This window comes from Excalfactoria chinensis, chromosome Z (genome assembly GCF_039878825.1).
Source record: "Excalfactoria chinensis isolate bCotChi1 chromosome Z, bCotChi1.hap2, whole genome shotgun sequence".
NCBI classification, from domain to species: Eukaryota; Metazoa; Chordata; class Aves; order Galliformes; family Phasianidae; genus Excalfactoria; species Excalfactoria chinensis.
In genome coordinates this window covers 19,658,986-19,682,422 of record NC_092857.1, presented here as the reverse complement: position 1 = coordinate 19,682,422, position 23,437 = coordinate 19,658,986, and the positions used below count along the sequence as shown (strand labels likewise).

General features: G+C 35.6%; 1 protein-coding gene across 1 annotated transcript in view; it reads left to right on the top strand.

Moving 5' to 3' along the window:
- Positions 1-21,795, top strand: part of ADAMTS6 (ADAM metallopeptidase with thrombospondin type 1 motif 6) — a 146,468-nt gene extending 124,673 nt beyond the window's left edge. Inside the window, exons 21-25 of the mRNA XM_072359310.1 lie at positions 6,352-6,481; positions 9,431-9,635; positions 15,788-15,964; positions 17,234-17,390; positions 21,672-21,795. Of these exons, the coding sequence (XP_072215411.1) occupies positions 6,352-6,481; positions 9,431-9,635; positions 15,788-15,964; positions 17,234-17,390; positions 21,672-21,781 (779 nt within the window). The 3' untranslated portion in view covers positions 21,782-21,795. The remainder of the gene's footprint in view (positions 1-6,351; positions 6,482-9,430; positions 9,636-15,787; positions 15,965-17,233; positions 17,391-21,671) is intronic.
- Positions 21,796-23,437: the final 1,642 nt, after the last annotated feature.

Genomic DNA, 23,437 nt, shown 5'->3' with positions numbered 1-23,437 from the left:
CCATCTGTGATACCTTGTAGCTTTCCAAGGACAAGTCTATGACTTTGATCTATAAATATTAAGAAAGAAGTGTACGGCTGATGGTATTGTTTAAAAATATCCAACAAATGATGAAAAAATTTTCTCTTTTGTTTACATTAAAAATAGACCACAGTAAGAATATGCACTCTTTTTGTCTAATTTCATTTCATTTCATTTTTATTCCATTCCATTTCACTCCATTCCATTCCAATCCATGCTTAATAAAAATCTAACCATAAGTGGCAGCATTTATTATTTGGAATTTACCAAGTACCCGAAGTATTGATCTTGATTTTGTTTATTCTATTAGCTTTCAGCTGCAGATGAATAAAATATCTTATATACTCATTTAAAAAAAAACAAGCAAGCAAACAATACTTCACTTAGTGTATTATTGTAAGTAAACTGGTTGCAGTCTGGATGCTTTACTGATGGTGACTCTTTTAGTACAATGCCTACTGAATTTTTCTGTCATGCCCTCAGATGAATTATGAAACTACCTTTGGACAAATAAAGCATACTTGTCCTCATCAGGGAAAATATGAGTTTGGCCCTATGATGAACATCTTGTGATCTGATGAGTGAGCTCAGAAAGTATGTCTGGGTTAACCAGCATGGAGTAGATTTTGTGATGCAAGATTCAATATGTTTTAGTACTGGCACCTCTATAATTAACATTTATAACTGCAAATCACAGTTTTGGGGGATTGCTTTTAGAAGTAGATAGGACATTTACATGCCTGCAGTTTTAATTTAACAGTAAAGTGTGTTCCACGTAATTTAAAATTTGGCTGCTGAAAGTCATGCAGACTATAATCAAAATCTGGAAAACATCTCAGTTCTCCGGAGAATACTGTCAATAAACCACTGAAGTTTTGTTTTCTATTAGGATTGCATTGACCAGTCTTAAGTCTTTTATTATAAACCATAAATCTCTATATTTGAAAGTAGAGTGCTTCTGTCTGACTCCTTGTAATTATTCCTCCAAGAGCTTAAATGAACTTGTTAAGCTATGCTTTTTAGATTATGTGAAGAGAGACCATGTATTCAGAGCGCAAGTAATTTAGAAATATTTTTTCAAGGCCTACACGGCTTAACAACATTGTAGCTGTTTTCTGGCTAAGGAATTGCATTTCCAGCTTTCCCATTTCATTTTGAAATTAGAATCTGAGTTGCATTTCTGCAATATTATTTTAAATAATACTAATTAAACAGTGATATAATGTTTCCTTAATTCACTTGTGTGTTTCCTGTATCACAAATCACATACTATGTGATAAAATGATGCAGAACATTTAGAAAATGAATTAGCGTATTTGCCTGGAATGGATTAATGGTTCTTCACCATGTGAGTGGACAATTATAAATGCTTATGAGTGATGCCCTACTTGACCACTGTTCAATAAATAACTTGGCTGGTTGTATTTTTCTTTTTTATAAAACTAAGTGTAATGGTACTTTGTCATCATAGTGCTTCAGAATACCTTCTTGTTCCACAGTCCTCAGAAATAAATTTATCGAGGCTGCTGGCTTTTAGCCAGAGCTGGAAGGAAATGTGCCAGTAGGAAATCTGGTGAGGTCATAACATTAACATCTATGCTATCTAATAAATATATTTGATAGAATTGTTTGGTAGAATTGCTTCATTAGAATGCCTAATTCTAAAGTATGTTATTATGTTTTTAAGCAATTATATTTGAAGAAAATGCCATTATTTTCTTTAAAGTGCTATTGAGACACCAGGAGAGTTAAGGCAGCTTGTTAAAAAAAGAGTAAGCTCCATCAAAGCCAAACATAAATTCTTTGCCAGCTAGCTGTGCCAGCTTATTAGCAATACCTGTTCTAGACCTTTTAAATCCTATTTCTTCTCTTGGTAAAGTTTGAGTAGAAAACTTCATGATAAATAATACTCCTACTCAGGTTTTTGAATCTGATTTTAATTATTCTCCTCTGTTGGCTATATCTTAAAGCTTCAATATTTGCTTAGTAGAATTCAAAGTGTGTCATCTTTTCATAGCTTCTCAAATATTTAAACTTGACATCAACATAGTGAAGAAATTATAGGGGAGAGCCTACCTTAGTAAAGGTTTTTTTTTTCTCTACATTTGTATATCTTTACAAATATAGTAAAGGAGTGAAGCAAATAATCTCTTACTATATTTGTGTGTGTGTATGAATAGAGAAATCTGATAACATTGAAATTTTAGCAGATTTGAAATTTTGAAGCAAAATGTGATTAAAGATCTAGAAATCCTTGAGAAGCAAGGTTAAATGTGATGTGACATGCCATGCTTTACTGACTGGATTTATTATAATACATAACTTATTTTTTAGACTAATTTAGTGTAGTAGATTCATTAATCTAGAATTTGGAAGCTTTTTCATGTTACTTATAACTAATAACAAATTAGAAAAGATCAGTAGGTGGGAAGCGCTCTCTGAAAATGTAAACTGCAAGATCAAAAGGCATTATGCTTTCTGCACATCTTAAAGAACCTGTAATGACTTCCGACTTCAGTTTCTCTTGTTCTGATGGTAGCACAAAAATATTGAAAGCTCTGAGGGAATTTGCTTGATAGGAGTGCTAGGAGATATATGGGAAGGATTGGGATTAATATCACACGTTGTATTCATGATCACTGGAGAAAGCAGTGGTAAAATTCCTATGGAATACTGGGTATAATTTGTATTGTGGGCATAATGAACACAAGTGTGAATGGGTGCACAGAAGGAGTGTCAGGCCAAAGGAATGGTGTATCCAACACTTCAGGGACTACAAGAATGTACTGTATCAATAGAATAGTTACTTATACTAAAATACTGTTTTTACTTTAAAAAATAGTGTTAATTGGCAGTTAGTGAATGTAGTAGTCAAAGGTATGAATTTCAGAGAAGAAATTGTACTTGAGTTTTAAGGTGGAGATCAATCAGTTTATGAACGAATGGTTCCCAGAAATACAGAAGGGTGTTGATTCTACCTGTATGTTCCTTTGTTCCAAGTTTATTTCATGTGTAATATCTCACTGAATTTAAGCCCGTCTTCTAATGAAAATGTTAGCAGCTGAGAATGCTGAGTGGATCTTTAATATCTTTAATACTTAAGCAATGAATATCTGAATATCAGTAGCTGTGGGGAGGGCCTAAAGGGCCCCCCATGCTAACGGTTCTGTAACTCCAGCTGGACTAACTATTTGCTACAACATATAAACTGAGAAGTAGTGGAAAAATGGAGGTAGAAATCTTACAGAAAATGGTGGTTTTGTTTTAGGTTACTGTAAATTTGTGTAGGTAAGATGCAATTGGAAAACTGTGGCAGCTTTATGCACTATTTCATTGTTCCTGCTGTTGTATAGTGGTATGGCATCCAGATATGTGTAGAAAGAAGGAAAAATGAAAGCAGATGATCTGTTGTACCTGGTTTACCTGTAGGATGCACATCTCAAATCAGTATATTTTTTTAAATAAAACTTCATTTAAATGGTCATGATGTTTATGAATAACTTGAGATGTCAGACATTCATAGCATGATTTAGAGTGCCTACTTTGGGAAGGCTATGTGTAGCTATAAACAAAAAGGAGGTATCTTTTCACAGCAGTAGTGATTTAGGGACTGTGACAGAGTCAAGACTCCAGCATTAGGTCTCTTTTGGTGTCTGTAATGGTTAGTGATTTTGAGGTGATATAAGATGGCACATGATTTTGAAGACTGATACACGAAGTTCTCACCTGCTAAACAGACTGCTTATAGGAAGTGTCATGCTGAGTGATTAAATCTAACTCATCTTCTGATTGCTTGGAATAGACACATTTTTGTTCAGGACCATTTTTACACATTTTATCATCCAGCCTGCAGACTCTTGGGAGTATTCGAATTAACAAGACTGTAATTACATAAGTCACACAACCTTTAATTTTCAGGATGCAATGGCAGTTCTATTTTAAAAAGCAATTCCCTATTTCAGAACAAAGTTATTTCAGCTGGGAATACATCTCCAGTTGTATTACGTCTCCAGTTGTCCCCGTGACAGGGGGCAGCCGCCCCATAGGGCCCCTGACCTGAAAGGGAGTGGAAAAGGGGAATGGGAAAAGAGAACAGTGGCGGCAATCTAAGGAGTAAAACTTATTTTACTAAATATGATATCGGAATACAAGATAACACAATATAATACAATATGATTGAGGCTAATAAATTGTATGAAACAGAGAGAGAGTCCCCGAAAACCGAGAGGCCTACAGTGAACACTAGGCGACACGGCTGTAACGCTTCCCGCTCTCTGAGAGTCCGAGAGAGAAAGCTCCAGCTTGGGAGCGAGATTATATATGTCCTCCTCCTGTGACTTATCTCTGGCCGCAACGTCCTCTGGGATATGTGGTTTTCTTCTGAGAGCTGAGAGTTTGGGACGTTGTTATTCCACGGAACTGGAGTACGAACCTTTTAATGATCCATACTGCACATGATGTTATAATGTGGAATATTGACAGCAACATTACAAAACCATGACACCAGTAAAGTACTCCAGCTGTGTGCCACCAAATTATCAGAGTGTCTAGAATGATGGGGAAAGGGAGGATTTTTTAATGGGCATTCATAGCCGCAGTGCTGTCGGGGATTCAAGATTGATGGGATCGGTGTCAGTAAGAGAAGAAAGAGACTTAATCTGTAACCAGCAAATAAGGCATTCACATAGCACAGGCAGGTCATGCTTGGAAGATGGTTTATATATTTTACATTAGGCTGCAATTCAATAAAAACTAGAAATAACTACTATTTAGAAACTGCAGTCTTGCCACCCTAAGTGACTAAGTTTACCACTGTCATAGAAATACTGTATGCTCAAACTTAATACTGCTAGATCTGCAGCTTCTTGAGGGAATGAATAACATAAATGACTGTTGTGAAAAATGAGTTTTCCATTTTGTGCGTAACGTCAGAGAGACGTATGTCTCACATCCCATGTCTCCTAGCATCATAGAGACAATGCCTGTGTGCTTAGACTGGAGGATTTCTGTTCATAGCCAAGCAGGATGCTTTATGGGCTGAACTTCAAGCATCTCAATACTATGCTTGACTCACTGTTGGAAGTAAGTACAAAGTTCCATATAGGTCTAATTTTAGAAACCAAAGAGTTGGTTCTTGTTCATAATGGATAACAAAATCAACAATTGAAAGGTAAGTTGTTTAGCTAGTTTAAAACCAGAAAAAAAACTAAATCCCGTGTTTTTATTTGGCTGTTTACTGTCTGAAAAATATGTTTGTATAATTATTTTTTTACTGCATATCTGCCTCCTATGAAACATTTGCTTTAAAATAAAGAGAGAGGGTTGTAACGTAAGTTGGAAGCCAGGATTTTTTAATCCCTGTTTGTTTGCATGTATTTCAGATTTTGGAAAAAGTTAAGTAATTGTTTCTGTTTATTTAAGCTTTTTTGCAATTATTACCATTCTTCAATCCCGTTATCTCAGTACTGCAACAACCTATGTTAAGAACTGCATAAGAATTGAAGACCCACAGTTGTCCACAATTTGTTCTAGAAACAAAGAGGAGGCCCTGTGTATAAGTGTTTGCAGCAATACTTGGAGCTGTGCTTTTGTCATATGTCAGTGGCTCTTTAATGTCTTTCCCTATATTCTGTTTTCTAAAAACTGAAAAATCTATTTGCAGTGTTGCCTTGTAATGAGTGCTGCCTTGGCAGTTATAGGTCACTATGTGTAATAATAATAATGAAATCTGAAGTGCCTATTGAGAGTTAACATGATGAGAGAGCAGCTGGGAGTGCCAGGCAAAATGAGCGTTCACAAGACGAACTGCATCTTTCAGAATGAATAATAATTCATTATTTTAATGAAGAAAATATTTCTAGGATGACATGTGTGAAAATGCAGCGCTGTATCCCAGATTGCTGTTTTATTTTAAACCAGAGCCTGTGAACAACAATTCTGCATTGAACAGTGTCTGCATTCTACTTGGTGATATTTTCTTTGGAAATCAGAGTGTCTTTTACTAAGAGGGAAGGATAGATGGAAAATGTTTTTTTTTTACAGTACACAAATAAAAACAATCTGTTAGTGAATCTATAAATATATTCTCTTTGTTTTAGAAAACAACAGCAATTTTTAAAATCTTCTTTCAATGAGGTGGCCTAAAATTAAAAGAAAATGAAAAATTCTTTGTGGTCAGGGGACACTGAGTCAGTTGGAATTCACATTCCTGAAGCATTCAGCCTGCTCAAGTGGGATAGTGGGAATAATAATTAATAGGTGAAACATACTTCTGTTCAACAAGCAGAACAGTAAGAATGATTAATTAATGGTGTTTAATTTCATCCTAAGGTGTGCAGAAACAAGAGGTGGTGTGTAAAAGGTTGGATGACAACTCTGTTGTGCAAAACAATTATTGTGACCCTGACAGTAAGCCTCCAGAAAACCAAAGAGCCTGCAACACTGAGCCTTGCCCACCTGAGTAAGTTAATGATCACTAAGATGTATCTGTCTTGCATTTATAGAAAAGCCTTTGTAATATATAATAAATGCAGTTGATCAAATGTAGTATAAATTCTGGTCAGACATGAGGATTCGGTCTTATTAGACAGGATATTTTATTCTAGATTTTGGTTAAGGCCTCTTGTTCCTCTGGAATCTTCTTTTTTTTCACCTAGAAGAGGCCTTATTTGACAGAGGAACAGTGGTGTTCAAAAAGCTGTTCAACTAGTGATAATGACAGCACTGTAAGTAAAAAGTAAAAAATGCTAGTAAAGTAGTTTAAGATGTCAGGTGTGGTGAATAGAGCTGAGAACAGAATTGGAGACCAGTCTTACAGCATTAATGACAGAAGGACTTTGAGGTGAGAGGTTAAATTTCCCAGACTGAAGAGGATGTATTAAATGTTTGCCAGATTTCTAGGTGTGTTATATTAAAATTTGGTATGTCTTCTGCAAAAGGGAAATAGTAAACAGACAAACAGGTTAGTATACCAAACCATTTACTCATAATAGTTTTGCAAAGCAACTTTATCATTGTGATTCTCAGTGTCATACAGTAATCTGTGCCTTTAGGATTAGGTGCTTACTTGGTTAAGTTTATTTTAAGGTTAACTGTCTGCCATATACTGCAATAATTAAAAACATAGCAACTCATTTGTTCAAAAAGGAAATTTGGCAAGAACCGATCTGTAACATAGCTTAATGTTACTGCAAAAACTGTTAAGGAATGACTGTGATGTTTTGCACTGGAAAATAATTTCAGCATATGCACAACATTTCCTTCTTACTTTTTGAAATTAAAAAACATGGAAAAGATGGGAGTGTGTTGATTTACAAGCTCTGGTTAAGTGTGGTGCTATTCTGTACCTATACTCTAATTGGACATAAAAGTAATTAATTCTGACTTGTATAGACATTACATAGCAAAGAAATACTGCAGACTCTTAAAAAACTCTATGACTGTAGCGTGTAAGACACAGGAAGAAGGAAACCAGACTATAATGCATTAAGATCCAATGGGTGTTCATGAAACCAGTGTCTTCCTAGACTATCAACTCATATTTGGCTTGAAGGATGGTAGTCTTCTAGAATTACTCCCCCTATCTCATGTATCTATTCAGAAATAAAGCTGTTACATTCTTCTCAGCTTGAGTATGAGTATGGATGTGCTACCTCACAAAAAAGTCTACGACAGGTCTAAATTACTGTCCCCACAGCCTGTGTGTAATTACATGCTTATCCTGCAAGGATATCATGGACATGAGAGCAGATGTAGTATCTTTTGGTGAGTTCCTTTTTATAAAATGCCTCCCTATCCCATCCCTTGTGTGACTTAGCAATTAATAAATTGTCACTTCTAAAAATTGTTTTTAAAGTTATTCTAACATTTCCCCCCCCACACTGACTTAAAGAATCAAAGTGAAATGGAGTGAATAGCAGGCCAATTTTAGATTGTCCATCCAGTACAGCAGGCAAATACACAAACACAGTAAAGCCCAAGTCACCAAGACTAAGAAAGTGATTGTATGTATTGATTGTATTATGTATTAATTATGTACTAATAAGCAGACACTTTTATATGACAAAGCACTTAATTCCTTATCTCTCTGCAGTCTGATGCTCCCCACAGGGTGAATAGAAAGTGCCAACTGCTAAGAAAAGGCTCTTAGTTCTTAACCTTCCAGGGTTGTCTAGGTGAAGGCTGTTGAAATACTGTCTTTGAGATGGTTCCCTGAGGAATCATGACCATTTTGGCTGAAAAACTCATCAGTTAGTAAGGCTTACTCTTTTAACAGAGTAGTTAAATAATTTTATTATTTAACTCAATTCCAGTTTCCTTCTGGTGATTACCAAAAACTATGGTAATGAAAAGGCTTATGTGCCTCCTCCTGAGTGAATGCCAGTTACATTATATTTGTGGCTCCTAACAGCAGCAAAGACCATATTTGATTGCATTGAAGTAGGTAACATCTAAGGTTTCAGATTTTAAGAAAATATACAGGTGACTATCTCTGGATCTCACTGATTGTTTCATAGTTTTTTTTCTTTAAAAAAATGAATAGTACTGTATTGTGATAGAATATAAATATGGAAGGTATCTGAGAAAGCATGTGAGCAAATCATAGTGCCAAGCTTTGAAAAGCTTCTAGTTCCCCTTGTCATGGTAAAAGCATTAGTTTGTTGGCAAAGAGTCACAAATGGATTCTCTTTCACTGCAATAATAGCAGAATATGACATATCTATGCATATCTCTGACTTGCCTCAAAATGAGCAAAAAAAGAAAAAAAAAAGCTGTGTTGATCCAGGTCCGTAATAGAATAATTTATGTAAAACAAAATGGGATGGCAGCACATATTTTTGACTGAGGCTTCAGACAATGACATTTTCTGATGCTGCTCCAAGAACACTACCACTAGCATCCATAGTAACTGACATGCCTGGCATTTTTTTGCATGTTGGCAGCATGTTGATAACATTCATAATCAGATGAAAAATAATCTCTGACAGGCCAATTCTGAGATCAATTGTTGCAATTCTATAAAAGAGGCAAGCATCTTGGCTTATAACTTATTCTTTAACCTGCAACAGTGGTTCACAAACATTTCCAATTGCAGACCATTTTAAAAAGGATGATTTCATGCAAGTCCAGTGGAAATCTACTTAAACAGCTGAAGTTTTGTCAGGCTTAACTCTCCTTTTTAACTGTTGTAGTCTAGATTGGAAATTGCAACTCTAGAAAAATCAGCAGTGTTTACTGGAAGATACGACTGCAGTGAGGCATGAATTAAAAGACTCGTGTCTACTTAATTTGACTCTGAATAGGTGTATTGTTAACAGCAATAGCAGATGAGACTGTATTCTGGGTTTGTGCAATAATCTACTCAATTTCTGACATGCAGTAATAGACTTTCCTAACTTTTTCTATTCAGATGGTTTATAGGAGATTGGTCAGAATGCAGTAAGACCTGTGATGGAGGAATGCGTTCACGAACAGTTCTCTGTATCAGAAAGATTGGACCTTCTGAGGAAGAGACACTGGACAATGCCAACTGTTTAACACACCGGCCTATTGAGAAAGAGCCCTGTAACAATCAGTCCTGCCCCCCACAGTGGGTCGCTTTGGACTGGTCAGAAGTAAGGAAATTTTGCTATGTTAGCTCAATAAGACAAGAGCTCTGACCAATGAATATTGATACATTTCCTACTGCTGCTCACCACATGAAGTATTGATGAAAAATTCAAAATTTTGATTCATTTGGATTATTGAACCAGTTTTTGTCTATTTTTTTCTTTTCTTTCCTTTTTTTTTTTTTTTTTCCTGGGTTTCTAGTTCTGTTATTTTGTCAGATAATTACGACCAGTTGTTATTAATCATAAGAGAAAAATAGTGCAATACATGAAATCAACAAAGTATCAAATATTAGAAAAGTGTTTGCCATCAGATGATTGTCTTAAAGAAAAAAAACTGCATTTCTGTTGGTTCTTGAACAGGTGAATAGCTGAATAGAAGAACTGATTAATTTACAATATCAAAAAACAAAGTAAGCTGCTAGGTTTTTTGTGAAGTAAACATGGTGATGTAAAGCATCACCTTCTTAGTAATATGCCTTAAGATGCAGATACGAAAATCATTACTCACTCAACTGAAGAAAAAACATCTTCTGTAAAATACAGTGATATTTCTTATAGCATAAAGCAAGACGTGCCATTGCTTAAATATTAAATAAGAAGTCTGCTAATCCGTGCAGCTTTAAGAAGACAGATTGGTCTGTGATACAATTAAATGGGACTGTAATACATGCAAATCACAGTGCAAAAATGCTTTTATGCTTTTTCAGAGCCATGCTCATCTAGACTCTTAGACCACACCTGTTTTCATCTTGAAGTAGCCTTTGGAGTACTTACAAGTTATCTCTGTATTCTTACAAGTATTTATGAGATATGTGCTGTCTATGTCTATGTGACTGCTGTCAAATGCAGCCGTATAAATAATTACTTTCATAAATGGATTAAATTGTGTCTTAGAATTACTTTATTTGGGGGTTTTGTACTTTTTCACAGAAACTTGTTCCTAAATTTTACTCTTTGAGTTACAAGAAGTGCCCTAATTCTATTCAATGCTAGTTTATATGTATTTGCTTTTATTATCTGCAGCAAGCCCTTCTTTTCTTGCTGTTATTCATCAGAAAGGAATGAATCCTGATCACATTCTGATTTCCTATTTCACTTTGAAGTCCATGTATCTGTACATTTGTATATATTGCCCCAAAGGAGATTTTAGATGTGCTTTGTTCCTTTGTTTCCTGCTCCTACTGAAAATACTATTGCCTACTGCGTACCAGTATACTCTAAAAACCTTTTTCTGTTTCACATCCATAACATACTCATTACTTAAAGCCATCTTATATTCTATTGTCATCTCTGTATCTTTATCTTTCTTTTGTCACTTCAGTTAATGATATACCAGTTGAAATAGTGATTTGTGATATTTTATTTATTTATTTATTCATTGTTTTTGGAAATGTGTTCTCTTGCTCTTCATACTGCCAAATTGCACTTCAATTATTTTTGTCTTCAAATTTTACAATTCCTTCTTTAGACGTACTCTTGAGGCACTGGGATTGGTTCAGTTGCCAGTGCTGGCTGCTAATTTCAGTAATATGTGTAACATCAAACACTTGAAACTACTTTTGTGTAGTCACGATTAAGTAGACTGAGAAGAAATGTGAATCAGGTCAGTTCTATGACTGATCCTGGAAGGTCTTTACAGGTAGAAGCTCTCAAGCTCTGTTCACGATAACCAGTTGTACTCTCTCTTTACAGAAGCCCACTTTCTTTGTCTGAAAAATGAAAGATTATTAGAATAAACTGGAATGATATATCAGTGGTGTAGTCATGATTCATTGTATCACATTTTCCATATACATGCTTTCCTTTGAACTTTCATTCAAGATAAATTATAAATCACTAAATATAAAGAAAGTTAATGAGCTTGTGGTTGCACAGATCTCTTCTATGCACACATACTTTTATCTCCAAAAATTGTTGCAACCCTTGGAAATATGAAGCATAAGTGCAAGGCTACTACTAGGCTCCCTCTTTGTACTAATGCCCATACCAATAGTACAAAGGAGCTCTAACCATATATATTTTTTTGATATAGGTAATGTGGTTCACAGAATCACTGAATGGTTTAGTTTGTCAGGGACATCTACAGGTCTCAGATCTAGCCGTTCTGCTTAGGGAAGATCACCTAGACCATGCCCAGGACCATGTCCAGATGAGTTTTCAGTGTCTCCAAGGATAGAGACTCCATCCATTATTAGTTAATAGTGGTTTAGGTATTACAGCACTATTTGAAAGTTGTAATACCTGCCTGTTAAAATACAGTGTTGTGAGCTATTGCAGAAGGTAGTTATCTCCTTGCTGTCTGAATTTCATGCCTATATAATATAATCTGCATCTGTTCTTCTAGAAGAAACTACTTGCGTAGACATTTTTTCCCATTATGTACACTGTTTTTCTTTGAACAACAGTAAAATGTCAATTTGCTATACTAATGAACTATCTGGTTTTGTTCCATAAGAAATTATGAACAAAGTACCATTTTAGTGAACTTTTATGTAAGGAAAATTATTTTAAAACACAGTGTGCACTTCAGTTGTTTTTCTGTTTGTTTTGTTTTCATTAATTTTACATACAGATGCTTTTGTTTATATTCTGAACCTTCTGGTACTTTTACCAAGTTTTATAGATCAATTTGATATTGTAAACCAGGTAGTCATTCAGAGAATATACCTAAATTTGTCTCTTGAATTAATTCTATTAAAAAAAATAATAATTCCTGTGAACACTTTTCTCACCTTAGAGTAGGACCTTAAGAAACCTAGAAATGACACAGTGAATTTTAATGTGTGTCTTATTCTACGTGAAAAATTTCTGTTTTTATTCTATTGTTTGCTGGCATTCCACACAAGAAGTAGAGCATCCAAAGCAAGGCAGGAAAGACTTTAAGTGGCCTTTGTCCCAGTCTAAGAAGACACAGTGTATTCCAGTACATCAGGAATGAATAAGACTTGGAAGGAGCAGAAGAGGAAGGAATTAGAAGGAAAGAATGGATGAGTAGTAAAGCATGTTCAGTTGAAGACTCTTAGATCATGTCTGTGGCATAAATAGTTTTTAAGCTGTTTGTGACCATTACCATAGTACTTCATTTCTGATTGGAATTTCTGACCATCGTCTCAATACTAACATGTCATAGTATCCGTTTGACTAATTATGGAGCCCTAATGATTTTAAGTACTCTAAAGCATAAATATTCCTCTGTAGTTGTCTGTGCTATGGTATTGTCCTTGGGACTATGAACTCTTAATCTTCCACATCCAGCCTTTTGTACAGTAGAAATGTATTACAATTTCATTTATTTATTTATTTTTAACATTATCTAAAGCTTCTTGCTCTGCTAAGCAGTGGGTTGTAATGGTATTCTGTCATGGTTATGAAAAAGGACTGACTTCTTTCTCATATAAATTTTGCCTGATGTAGCTTGGCAAAGTTGTTTTGATTGATTATACCATTGCAATATAATGAGATTATTATTATTTTTTTTTTTTCTGCTCAGTGTTCCCAGAAATATAACGTATTTTAATCCCCATATAATACATATATAAATATATACACATATGTATTTGATATACACATAAAATTCTTTTACTTTATTTTTATTATTATTATTGTTGTTGTCAGAACAGTGAAAATGCCATGTCTGATTGCTTTTGTTGAGAAAATAAGAGTGAACTTGAACATGGAAGTTTTGAACAAATCTCCCATTGAATCCAATAGCAAATCTTGCTATATTTCTCTGGAGTGCAAGTTCTGAAGTTTTGCTTTTATACTAAAAATAAGAAATACTAGATAAATTCAGAAATTTTGGAACTTATACATATGCAAAGACTCTTGTTGAGCAACAGTATGTATATGTATAATTTTAAAATGGTAATTAAGAAGAAATTTGTATTTTTTAGAACTGTGAAACAAATACATTTTGTAAATATTCAGTATGGCCTTAGAAGAATATAAATTAATTATATAAATTAATAATAAATTAATTAAGGCTAACAGTGCATTGCTCAGTGATATATAATCTCTGAAGCCAATTGAAGTGATCTTCAGCAAAGCTTTCAGTACTGTTTTTCATAGTATCCTACAGGAGAATATTTTCAGCATAGAGTTAGACAAAAACATGGGCAAACAACTGGCTGAGGGCTGGAGGGCAGCCCCACAGAGAGTGATCTTGGGCTCTGGCTGATAGCAAATTAACATGTGTCTGGCCACCAAAGGGCCAGCTGTGCCCTGGGGTGCACCAGGCCCAGCACTGCCAGCACATAGTCAGGCTCTGGAACAGGCTGCGCAGGGCAGTCGGCACAGCCCCCAGCTGCTGGAGTTATGTTTGGACAGTGCTGTCAGGCACAGGGTTTGAATTTTGGCTGGTCCTTTGTGGGCACAGGAGTTGAGCATGATGGTCCTTGTGAGTCCCTTTCAACTGAGGATATTCTGTGATTCTTGAGTAATGTCATTTTTACCAATAAAGTCACATTTTGCAGTAGCTGAGCTTTGACTTCACTCTATGAATTAGTTCTGGGTTTGTTTGGTTTTGTTCCAGTTAATAAAGCTGCAGAAGTGAAGGATTTATTAGGAAGAGTTGTATCAGAGACAAGAACATTTTCTTTGTGTTCATGTTACTGTTAGTCATGGCTTCCCCAAGTAAAAAACGCTGCAGCCCTGCTGTGGTGGGATATAGTACTTTCTGGTTTTGTTTGTTTGGGTATTTTGTCTTTCATTTGCTTTGGAGACATGTAGCCTTGCTTAATTTTACTGACATTTTTATTTTTCATGATTCAGTATTATTGTAGGCAACCTGTCTTCTTACTTCACTTTCATTTCTGGGTATAGGGTGTAGTCTGTCTCACTTATTACAGTTTTTTGGGCACTTGAAATGAGACTTGAAAATTGGTGCACCGAATTCAAGAGCTGGCCTTCAAAGTTTTGTTTGTTTGCTACCATTTTCTTGAGATTATGAAACTATCATAGATTGGATTTTTACGTTTGTATTACTGATTATCAGAAGTTCTGCTTTTTGCCTGTCTTGACACACAGGCGAAACTGCATGCCAGCCTCTTCCCAAAGCCATACAGTGATTCACATGCTAGGCACTTTTGTCCATATCCTCTCCAGAGACCTCAATTTAGAAGGCATTCTTCAAGCATGTCTAATGAACATGCGATGCAGCAGTAGCTACCAGGCTGTTTTAAGAGTCAGCTGTGCTAGATAGTTGTTTGCATTTTTATAGTATTTCAAACTTCAGAATGTGACACTCAGAGCACAGAACACAGCTCTGTGCAACTCTTAATGAGTTTCAAGTCTGTCTGTCTCCTGCTGTTTTCACAAAGTGTACTAATCACTAATCTGTAGACTGCCCCTGCTATTGCAGGCAGGTTGAGTCAGCCTTCTCTCTCCTGTTGACGTTTCATGGAATTCATAGGAACCAAGAAGAGGAAATTGAATGCAAGTCATTTTTAAGCACTCTGCTCCAGTTAAGGTTGAAGTCCTCCTCAGCTAGGAAAGGATGTTTTCTTCTAGTCCTTGCTTTAATGTTTTTATATTTCACGTGAAGTTTTTCTGGGAAAAAATAAATAACTGCAGTATTCCATGGAATTTGGACCAGAACCAAGGAATCATGATTATGACTCAAGAGATCTGACGTATTCATTGTCATTCCCTTTTACATTCTACTTAGTATAAATATTTAATTCTTTCTACGTTTCAGCCAGAGGTACAGGTCTTCCTTCTCTGCCTTCTGTTAGGTTTCTAGTAGAGATGTATTTAGGGTACACAAGATTTGTGTAAAAAAATATAGGCAGAACAGGGAATTTTAATCAGGTTTGTCTCATAACATTACATGTGGCAAACCTTTTTACTTTGCAGCAAAACTTCTCTTAAAACTAACCTAAACATTTTCATAGATGAATCTAATAGTAATAAATAGCATAAATAAAACTGGAAATGTACTTTTATCAAGTTGAAACATACAAAAAACATACTCAATACAGCAGTCATCAGCCAGCTTGTTTGTTTCTAAGCATTTTAAAACTACCATCTTGGAAAAATAATAGTTCAGTTGTACAAACATATATGTATCCTTCTATTTTTCCTTAATAACATTTCTGACACATGTATCGATGTTTTACTGGAATTTTTATTATACGTTTATATCAATCTTTTTTCAGTGCACACCAAAATGTGGCCCTGGATTTAAACATCGAATTGTTCTCTGCAAAAGCAGCGATCTTTTAAAAACTTTTCCAGCTGCTCAGTGCCAAGAGGAGAGCAAACCTCCAGTCCGCATCCGCTGTAGTTTAGGTCGATGTCCTCCTCCTCGCTGGGTTACTGGAGACTGGGGACAGGTAAGGTATTCCATGCAAATATTTATTGCCATTAATCTGCTACGTATTATCAATCAGTCTGGCACCTCCTAAGGGTAAAGATGTTTCTGAAAATGAATAAGAAGTAGTTTCCATGGCTTAAGTAAAAGCTTTTCCTGTTTGTCTTAGATGGAAATATGATGCCAGGTAATAGTTTGCTGAACTGTAAAGGATTATTGACTGTAATTTCTACTGGATGAGTTTCTGCATGTGTTTTTTGTAGATAAACCAGTTCCTACTACTGTTTTATGAAAAGGGAATTTATGATACAGCAGTATTTAAAGCTTCTGTATGTTAAAAACACATAGAATTTAATCTCAGAAATTTGATGGAAATAACAAAGCCACTTACAATATTCATATCTTATACTGTACAGAAAGATATGTAGCAGGCAAAAAAATAAATTAGATTTATGATTCTACATAAAATTTGCTTAATTAGGTCTAAGTTGTTCTAGCTCAGGCTGAATTGTGCTGCCAACTATGCGGTGTTTCTGAACAAGATATTCTGAGTTTCTTTCATCATGTTTTTGCGTCTTATGATCAATGGACTGCTATTAATTAATAACTTGGTATTTTCTCTGTTTTGGTTTTTTTTTTTTTTTTTTTTTTTCCTCTGTAAAGAAAATAAATGAGTAAAGCCAGCAATGAAAATAATTTAGCCTAACCAGGGGGCAGTTATTTGTCTTAATACAGTCTTATTAACTTTCAGTCCATATTTTCTTTTATGCTGGTTGTCCAGACACTTATTTTTCATAACTTTTGTAAGTCTTAAAACAAGGCTGTTTAGTTATAGAAATTTAAAAAAGTATTGAAACCACAAAGTATTTCTATTTGAAAGATACTTGTCCTTGTCCTTAAAATAGTCCTTTAGCAAATTTGAATTCTTTCTGTCCTTTATTTAAATTCTTTGTTCTGAAGTAAACACTTTCTCTTTTGAAAACATTCAATTAAACTCAAATGTGATATGTGAAATACTGTAAACTATGTATTCCTACCTCAACTCTGACCTCTTTTGTGAGTTAAGATTGGATTGCTATATTTTCTTTTGGAGACATGTTAATTTTGTTAAACAGAAAAATCCTAAATATTTTATGAAAATTGTTCTGTTTTGACCAAATCTCTCCAGATGCCTTTTTGAAACTTTGTCTATATGTCCTGTTCCTGATTACTTGATTACTTTCATTCATCTAGTTTTAGATTTAAAAAATGCATCCATGTTGTTTCACCGTTTTCTATATTTTATCTTCAGTGTTCTGCACAGTGTGGTCTTGGGCAACAGATGCGAACAGTGCAGTGCCTCTCATATACTGGACAAGCATCCAGTGAGTGTTCAGAAACACACAGACCTCCATCAATGCAACAGTGTGAAAGTAAATGTGACAGCACTCCCATTTCCAACACAGAAGGTAAGTTTACTATCTCAATATAATTTAATCTGGGAAGAGTGATATATTCTTTTATTAATAAAACTCAACTTATACAATTGCCCAGCCTCTGACTTAATTTTTTGCAATTATTTTCTAATTTGTCGTTGTTATTCCAAGGTGAAGTCAACGAGAAGCTAAATATAGGTTCTTTATGTATGTAGCCACAGGCTAAATACTGTAATTTTTTTTTGTTGTTGTTATTTTCCAGTCTCTTTATTGCTTCAAAGGAAATGTAGATAAAAACAGGGGGGTGTGACATACTTCTTAATCCACTGAGTTTGTACCTATTCCATCAGTGGTTAGCATGAAAAAAAGTAGTAATTGCACATTCATTGAAAAACAGGGACTGTAGGTTTAATGCTGCATGGTGCTACAATTCTGTTTGAATACTTTGACTGACTTTTAAGCTCATTCTAATTTTACCATTAAAATTCCTCGATCTGCAAAACAGTCTGTCAGATGGAGATGTTTTGATGAAACAAAGCATACAAAAATCTTACCAGAAATACACTGATGATTGTCTATGAGAATGTTAATTTTTAGTTATGAAGTTTAAATTTTAAATAGTGGCTTGTCATTCCCTGTTATCATTTGAAATACATCTTCATACTGGACTTGTCCTTGATTACTTTAATTTCCATTTTTATGATGTGCTCTTAAGTAATCTTTAGACAGTTATCAGTCTAGAAAACTTTCTGTCCTCCAAAACTCAAAGGAGATTTGAAGGAGATTTTATTTCTAACCATAGATAGTATTTCTTTTCCAAAGGAAGGAAAGTACTTTTATGTGGGCATGATTAAGTCTCAGTCTCCTCTTAATTTCAAGATTTATTATCATTACATTAGTAATTTTAATTATCAGGAAAATACATTGATCTCCTATAGATGGATGCCATCAGGCAGTTTCTGGCTATGTATGGTCTCTGTGTGTTCATAGACTTCAAAGTGGAGTTTTGCCGGGTAACTATAAAAAATGAAGTTGTTCGCAATCGTGTTTTCCAGGGACCTGCTCCTTCACTGGAAAAAATCTGGGATTAGTGGTATTCTAGTTGCACTTCTGCTCTTTGGCCTGCAGTCTAATTTGGCCAGTTACATACCGACAGTCATATAGCCTTGTTACTTTACTTGAGCTAATAAAATGTAGGAGGAAGAAGATACAAGACAATGTTTTCCAATAGATATGTCCTCAACAGTCACATTGCCACTTGGCATCTTGTTTTTGTTTCACATTCATGGTATTTACTGGAAGCCACTGATTATTTGTGAGTGACTCAAGTGACTCGAGTAAATGCAGTCTCAAAGTTCACTTCAGAACTTAAAAAACCCAGCTACAGCCCACAAACTACTTAGAGTGTCTTATTCCAAAATATGACCAAAAAAAAAAAAAAAAAAAAAAAAAAAAAGTTTTCAAGTTATTTTAAAAATATTTTTGCAAGCATTTTAATCAATTAATTAATTAATTAACATTTTTGAGCTACTATATTTTCAAAACAGTAGGCATATATTGCGCGTTTTCTGCTTATACACTTGATCTTAAAAATTTGTAGACTAATAGAAGCTGACATTTCTTGTGTTAGTAAGGTCTCACCCTTCAGGCAATGAAGCGCATCTTTTTTGGCCTGCTAGAGATAATAGAAAGATTTTAAGATTTCAAGAACTGTCTAATCCAAAAGAGCACAATGGATCTCAGATCTTTTAAAAATAAAATCTGATCTTTTAGAAAGATGAGAGTTCTCATGTGTCTAGTGTATCTTTGTATTTCATTTTCGTATACGTTTTAGCAGTTTTTTTTTTTTTTTGTTTTGTTTTGGTTTGGTTTTTTCTTCCATTAATATGAATTGATCATGATTTAAGCAAAAAGTGTTTGAGTTCTTATATTTCCTTGCCAGTGATACTTATGAAAATGCCCTGTGCAGAGGGACTTGGGGGTCCTGATGCGTGAGAAGCTGGACATGAGCCAGCAGTGTGCACTTGCAGCCTGGAAGGCCAACTGTGTTCTGGGTTTCATTAGAAGAGGAATGGCCAGCAGGAAGAGGGAAGTGACTGTATCCCCATACCCAGCTCTTGTGAGACCCCATCTGGAGTGCTGCATCCAGGCCTGGGGCCCTCAGCACAAGAATGACACAGAACTCTTGGAACAAGTCTAGAGGAAGGCCACTAAGATGATAAGAAGGCTCCAGGGAGATCTCATTATGGCCTTCCAGTACTTGAAAGGAGCATGTAAACTGAGCAGGGGACAACTGTTTACATGGGTTGATAGCAACAGGACAAAGGGGAATGGTTTAAACAGAGACAGGGGAGGTTTAGGTTAGGAGGAAGTTTTTCACCCAGAGGGTGGTGATGTACTGGAACAGGTTGCCCAGGGAGGTTGTGGATGCCCCATCCCTGGAGGCATGCAAGGCCAGGCTGGATGTGGCTCTGGGCAGCCTGGCCGGTGACTTTGCGTACAGCAGGAGCTTGAAACTAGATGATCTTTGAGGTCCTTTTCAACCCAGGCCACTCTGTGATTCTCTGAAAAGGACATTCTTTGCCTTTATGAACACTTCTGTTTCTCTTCAGATATAATGGGTTGTCTACTTTGTGCCTGTATTTCAAGCTTCAGGGAAGGAAAGTTCTGCCCCTTGGGGGTAGCATAGCATGTCTGTTTGTACATACAGCCTGTGTCCAAATGCTACCCACTAGCACTACCTTGTGCTTGGGGTCCCACTGTGAGAAAGAAGTACCTTCAATCACTTGTTCAGTAGTTTGCAGCCGAGGGAATTACTTTCCCATTTAAAAACTCATTGTGGTTTCATGGTTTTGCTAACAAAAAATAAGAATGTTCAAATTTTTCAGGAAGCTTGAGTTGCTCCTCCGTATATGGATCATTTTTATGACCACCTTGGAAGCACTTTCTTGGGGAAAGTATAGGTAGTTTACATAAAATAATAGTAAAAAATTTAGGGATGCAGTGTTTGTAAAATAAAACTAGGATCTATCTGGTGACATTAAACATCTCCAACTCTTTTTTTTTTTTTTTTTTCTGCTAAACTCTTTGTTAGAGCAACCTTACAGCATTTTTTTGAGATAAATTATTTTCTGATTAATTCATCTAATTTCGTTCTTCCCACATCATTTTTGCAACTTTAACTTGTGGGTTTTGCTTTTTCTCATTATACATCTCTTCTGTCTTCCTACCTATGAAGCAAAGCTCTTTGCCAAAGTCAGCCAGGAAGACAATGTACAAATGCTTTTAGCTGGAGATATAAATCCTGTATCAAACTTCTACCAGTACATTTACTTCACTGTAGTGCTAATCTGCAGTAGGTTGCAGTAGCAACATCTCAGCTGTGTAACCTGAGTGTACCACGTTGCTCTCAAATTAAGCCATATCTCCAGCTATTATCACAGTAAGAACTGGACATAGACCAAACCATTCTGTTCTGTTACTACCTTCTTTCTTCTGAAAGGAATTTGGGCCAAAGGAGAAGCATGGTATATTCCAGTATTGCTCATGTAATGTACACGGACACGTCACTTTACATACAACTTGCATAGGATGGAAAAGCAGGAATCCTTCCTCCATGTGGCAGACAGAATTCTTCTCATTCTGGGAAAGTTACCTGCCACTGTAGCTGCTGAGGCAGTAAGCCCAGCTTACAGGGAAAATGCAAGCATGAAAAAAATACTCTTACTTGTCTCTTATAGGCATTAAAATGACTTTTGCTTAAAAGAAAGTGTGGATGTGTGGAACCAAGCCTAGAGTATAATCCAAAATTCAGTCAAGTTACTGAACACATGCTGTTTGTGCCATTATTCATAATACTTTGTTTTTCCCTTCCCTGTTCGCTACTATGCATATAATATTTCAAGGCTTCTTACAAGTGCACAGGCATGGTACCAAGTATTGCAAGTCATGTTAGAGTTTGGATAATCTCTGATGGATGAATGAACTCTGAGAAAGAAGCTGTAAAAGTATTGTAAGAAAAATTACTCATATTTCCTACCTGTCTAAAATGGTCATTTATCCCAATAAATGGTAATTCTTTCAAGACAAAGTGGGCACACTTCTAAGTGCCTGGGAGATAAGCCCTGCAAACATTTTTATGGCTTTATAAAATACATGGTTTGTGTACTACGACAGATAAGGAGAAGTATAGTAGGGTGGATGGATAGAGCAGGAATGTGTTAAATCTCAAATTTTCTGTATTTCTAATTTTTTTTTTTTATTTTTTTTTATTTTTTTTTTTTTTTTTCCATCCTTAATACCTTTCTTTATTAGAGTGCAAAGATGTGAACAAAGTGGCATATTGCCCACTGGTGCTGAAGTTCAAGTTCTGCAGTCGTGCATACTTCAGACAGATGTGCTGCAAGACCTGCCAAGGACACTGACCCACAGAAAGCATGAGAATGTGCCTTGTTATTATCATTGTGGAAGAGTGTCTATTGAAGAGAGCCACACAGCGGAATAAGATTGACGTCCTTGGAAATGCATTACCCTGTGGAAAACGTAACCACTGGTCAGCCCCAGCTGACAGGATTTCAATATTATTTTAACTTCTGTGAAGTGGGATTTATTCATCCAAAGTGCTGGACACAGTATAAGGAGGGCATGCCAAATTGGAAAGATCCACATAACACATATAGAATAGCTTACTGTGGAACATTTGTGTTCTTTTGACTCAATCCAATAGTCTGTTTACCTCCTTGGACCATTAAAATAATTTTTATTATGGACTTAGCAATGACACTGAATCCATTTCTATTTAAAACTGTTTAAAATGTAGCTGTTATGACTTGGTCTACTATGGAAGTAAAGAAGAATCAAAAAAAAAAAAAAGTTAAGTCATAGCTTAAAAATGAAAACTATTTTATCTCATGACACAGCACCACCATTTAAATTATAGAAGGAGTTTGGAAATGTTATTTAAGGAGCAGAAATTTAAAAAAAAAAAAAAAAAGTATTTTTCCTTCATTCCACCTAATTCCCTTTGGAGTAATCTGTATTTCCTGAATACTGCTGTGAGCCACATATAAAGCTATACTCAGTAGAACAACCATGAGGGACTTTATTTTAAAAGGTGCAACAGTTATTGCAGTGGTGCATGAAGTACAAGTATGCTATGAAATGAAATGAAATCTGTGTTGCAGTTTTATAACCTTTGTACAAGTGAAACTGAGGTGTCCACTAAAAGGGAACATATTTCAATTCCATGGGGGAGGCAGACTCCAATAGTAGTGAAGACTGTATTGCCAGCCCTTTCACTACTGCGGTACAGCTTGCTTAGAATGTAAGACTTTGACTCCAGCGCACTTTTGTTTACATCACTATCCACAAAGAAGTGGATATTTAGTGGGAATTTAGTGGGCATCCAGATCTGTTTTATATGTTGCTTTTGATTCTCCAAGACCAAGAAGTATCAGTGCGAAAGATAAGCCTACTGTGTAATAACAACGATCCTTTGCAAAGCTGAAAGTTAAATGGATTCCAGATGTTCCCTTCTTTGATATTGTAATGGAAGGGTATTTGTTTATGAGGAAGAATATGTGAGTCTGCAGTTCAGGAGACCATATCATAGTAGACAAGGTTACAACCAAAGACTTGTGGGGATATATAGATTCTGTTAAAATGAGAAGTCAGGAATGTGCTTGAGCTGGGGTACATGCCAGGCTATTAGGGGTAAGGCACACTGGAAAAGGGGTGGCTAGAAATAAGTCTGGCCACCTTGACCTGAATGGCCAAGTACACATTTCAAGCTGGATCATATTTAAAGCTTGAGGCAGCTTTCAGTATGAGACTGGAAGAAAATCCTGTCTCTGGATTAGTAGCTAGATTCCATATGATTTTAACTATTTCAACTATTCTGCAGCCATAATCCACTTACTTCATATTAACGTTATTTTAATACTCACCAATTACCTTGAATTTTTAAATGTGAACCAAACTACTTAGGCAATTCATATCCAAGAATCTACCATTAAAAAAGCAAAATGTCGTACTCTTCTTCCCCTTTACTTCTCAGTTACAGATTCAACAAGGAGATAAGA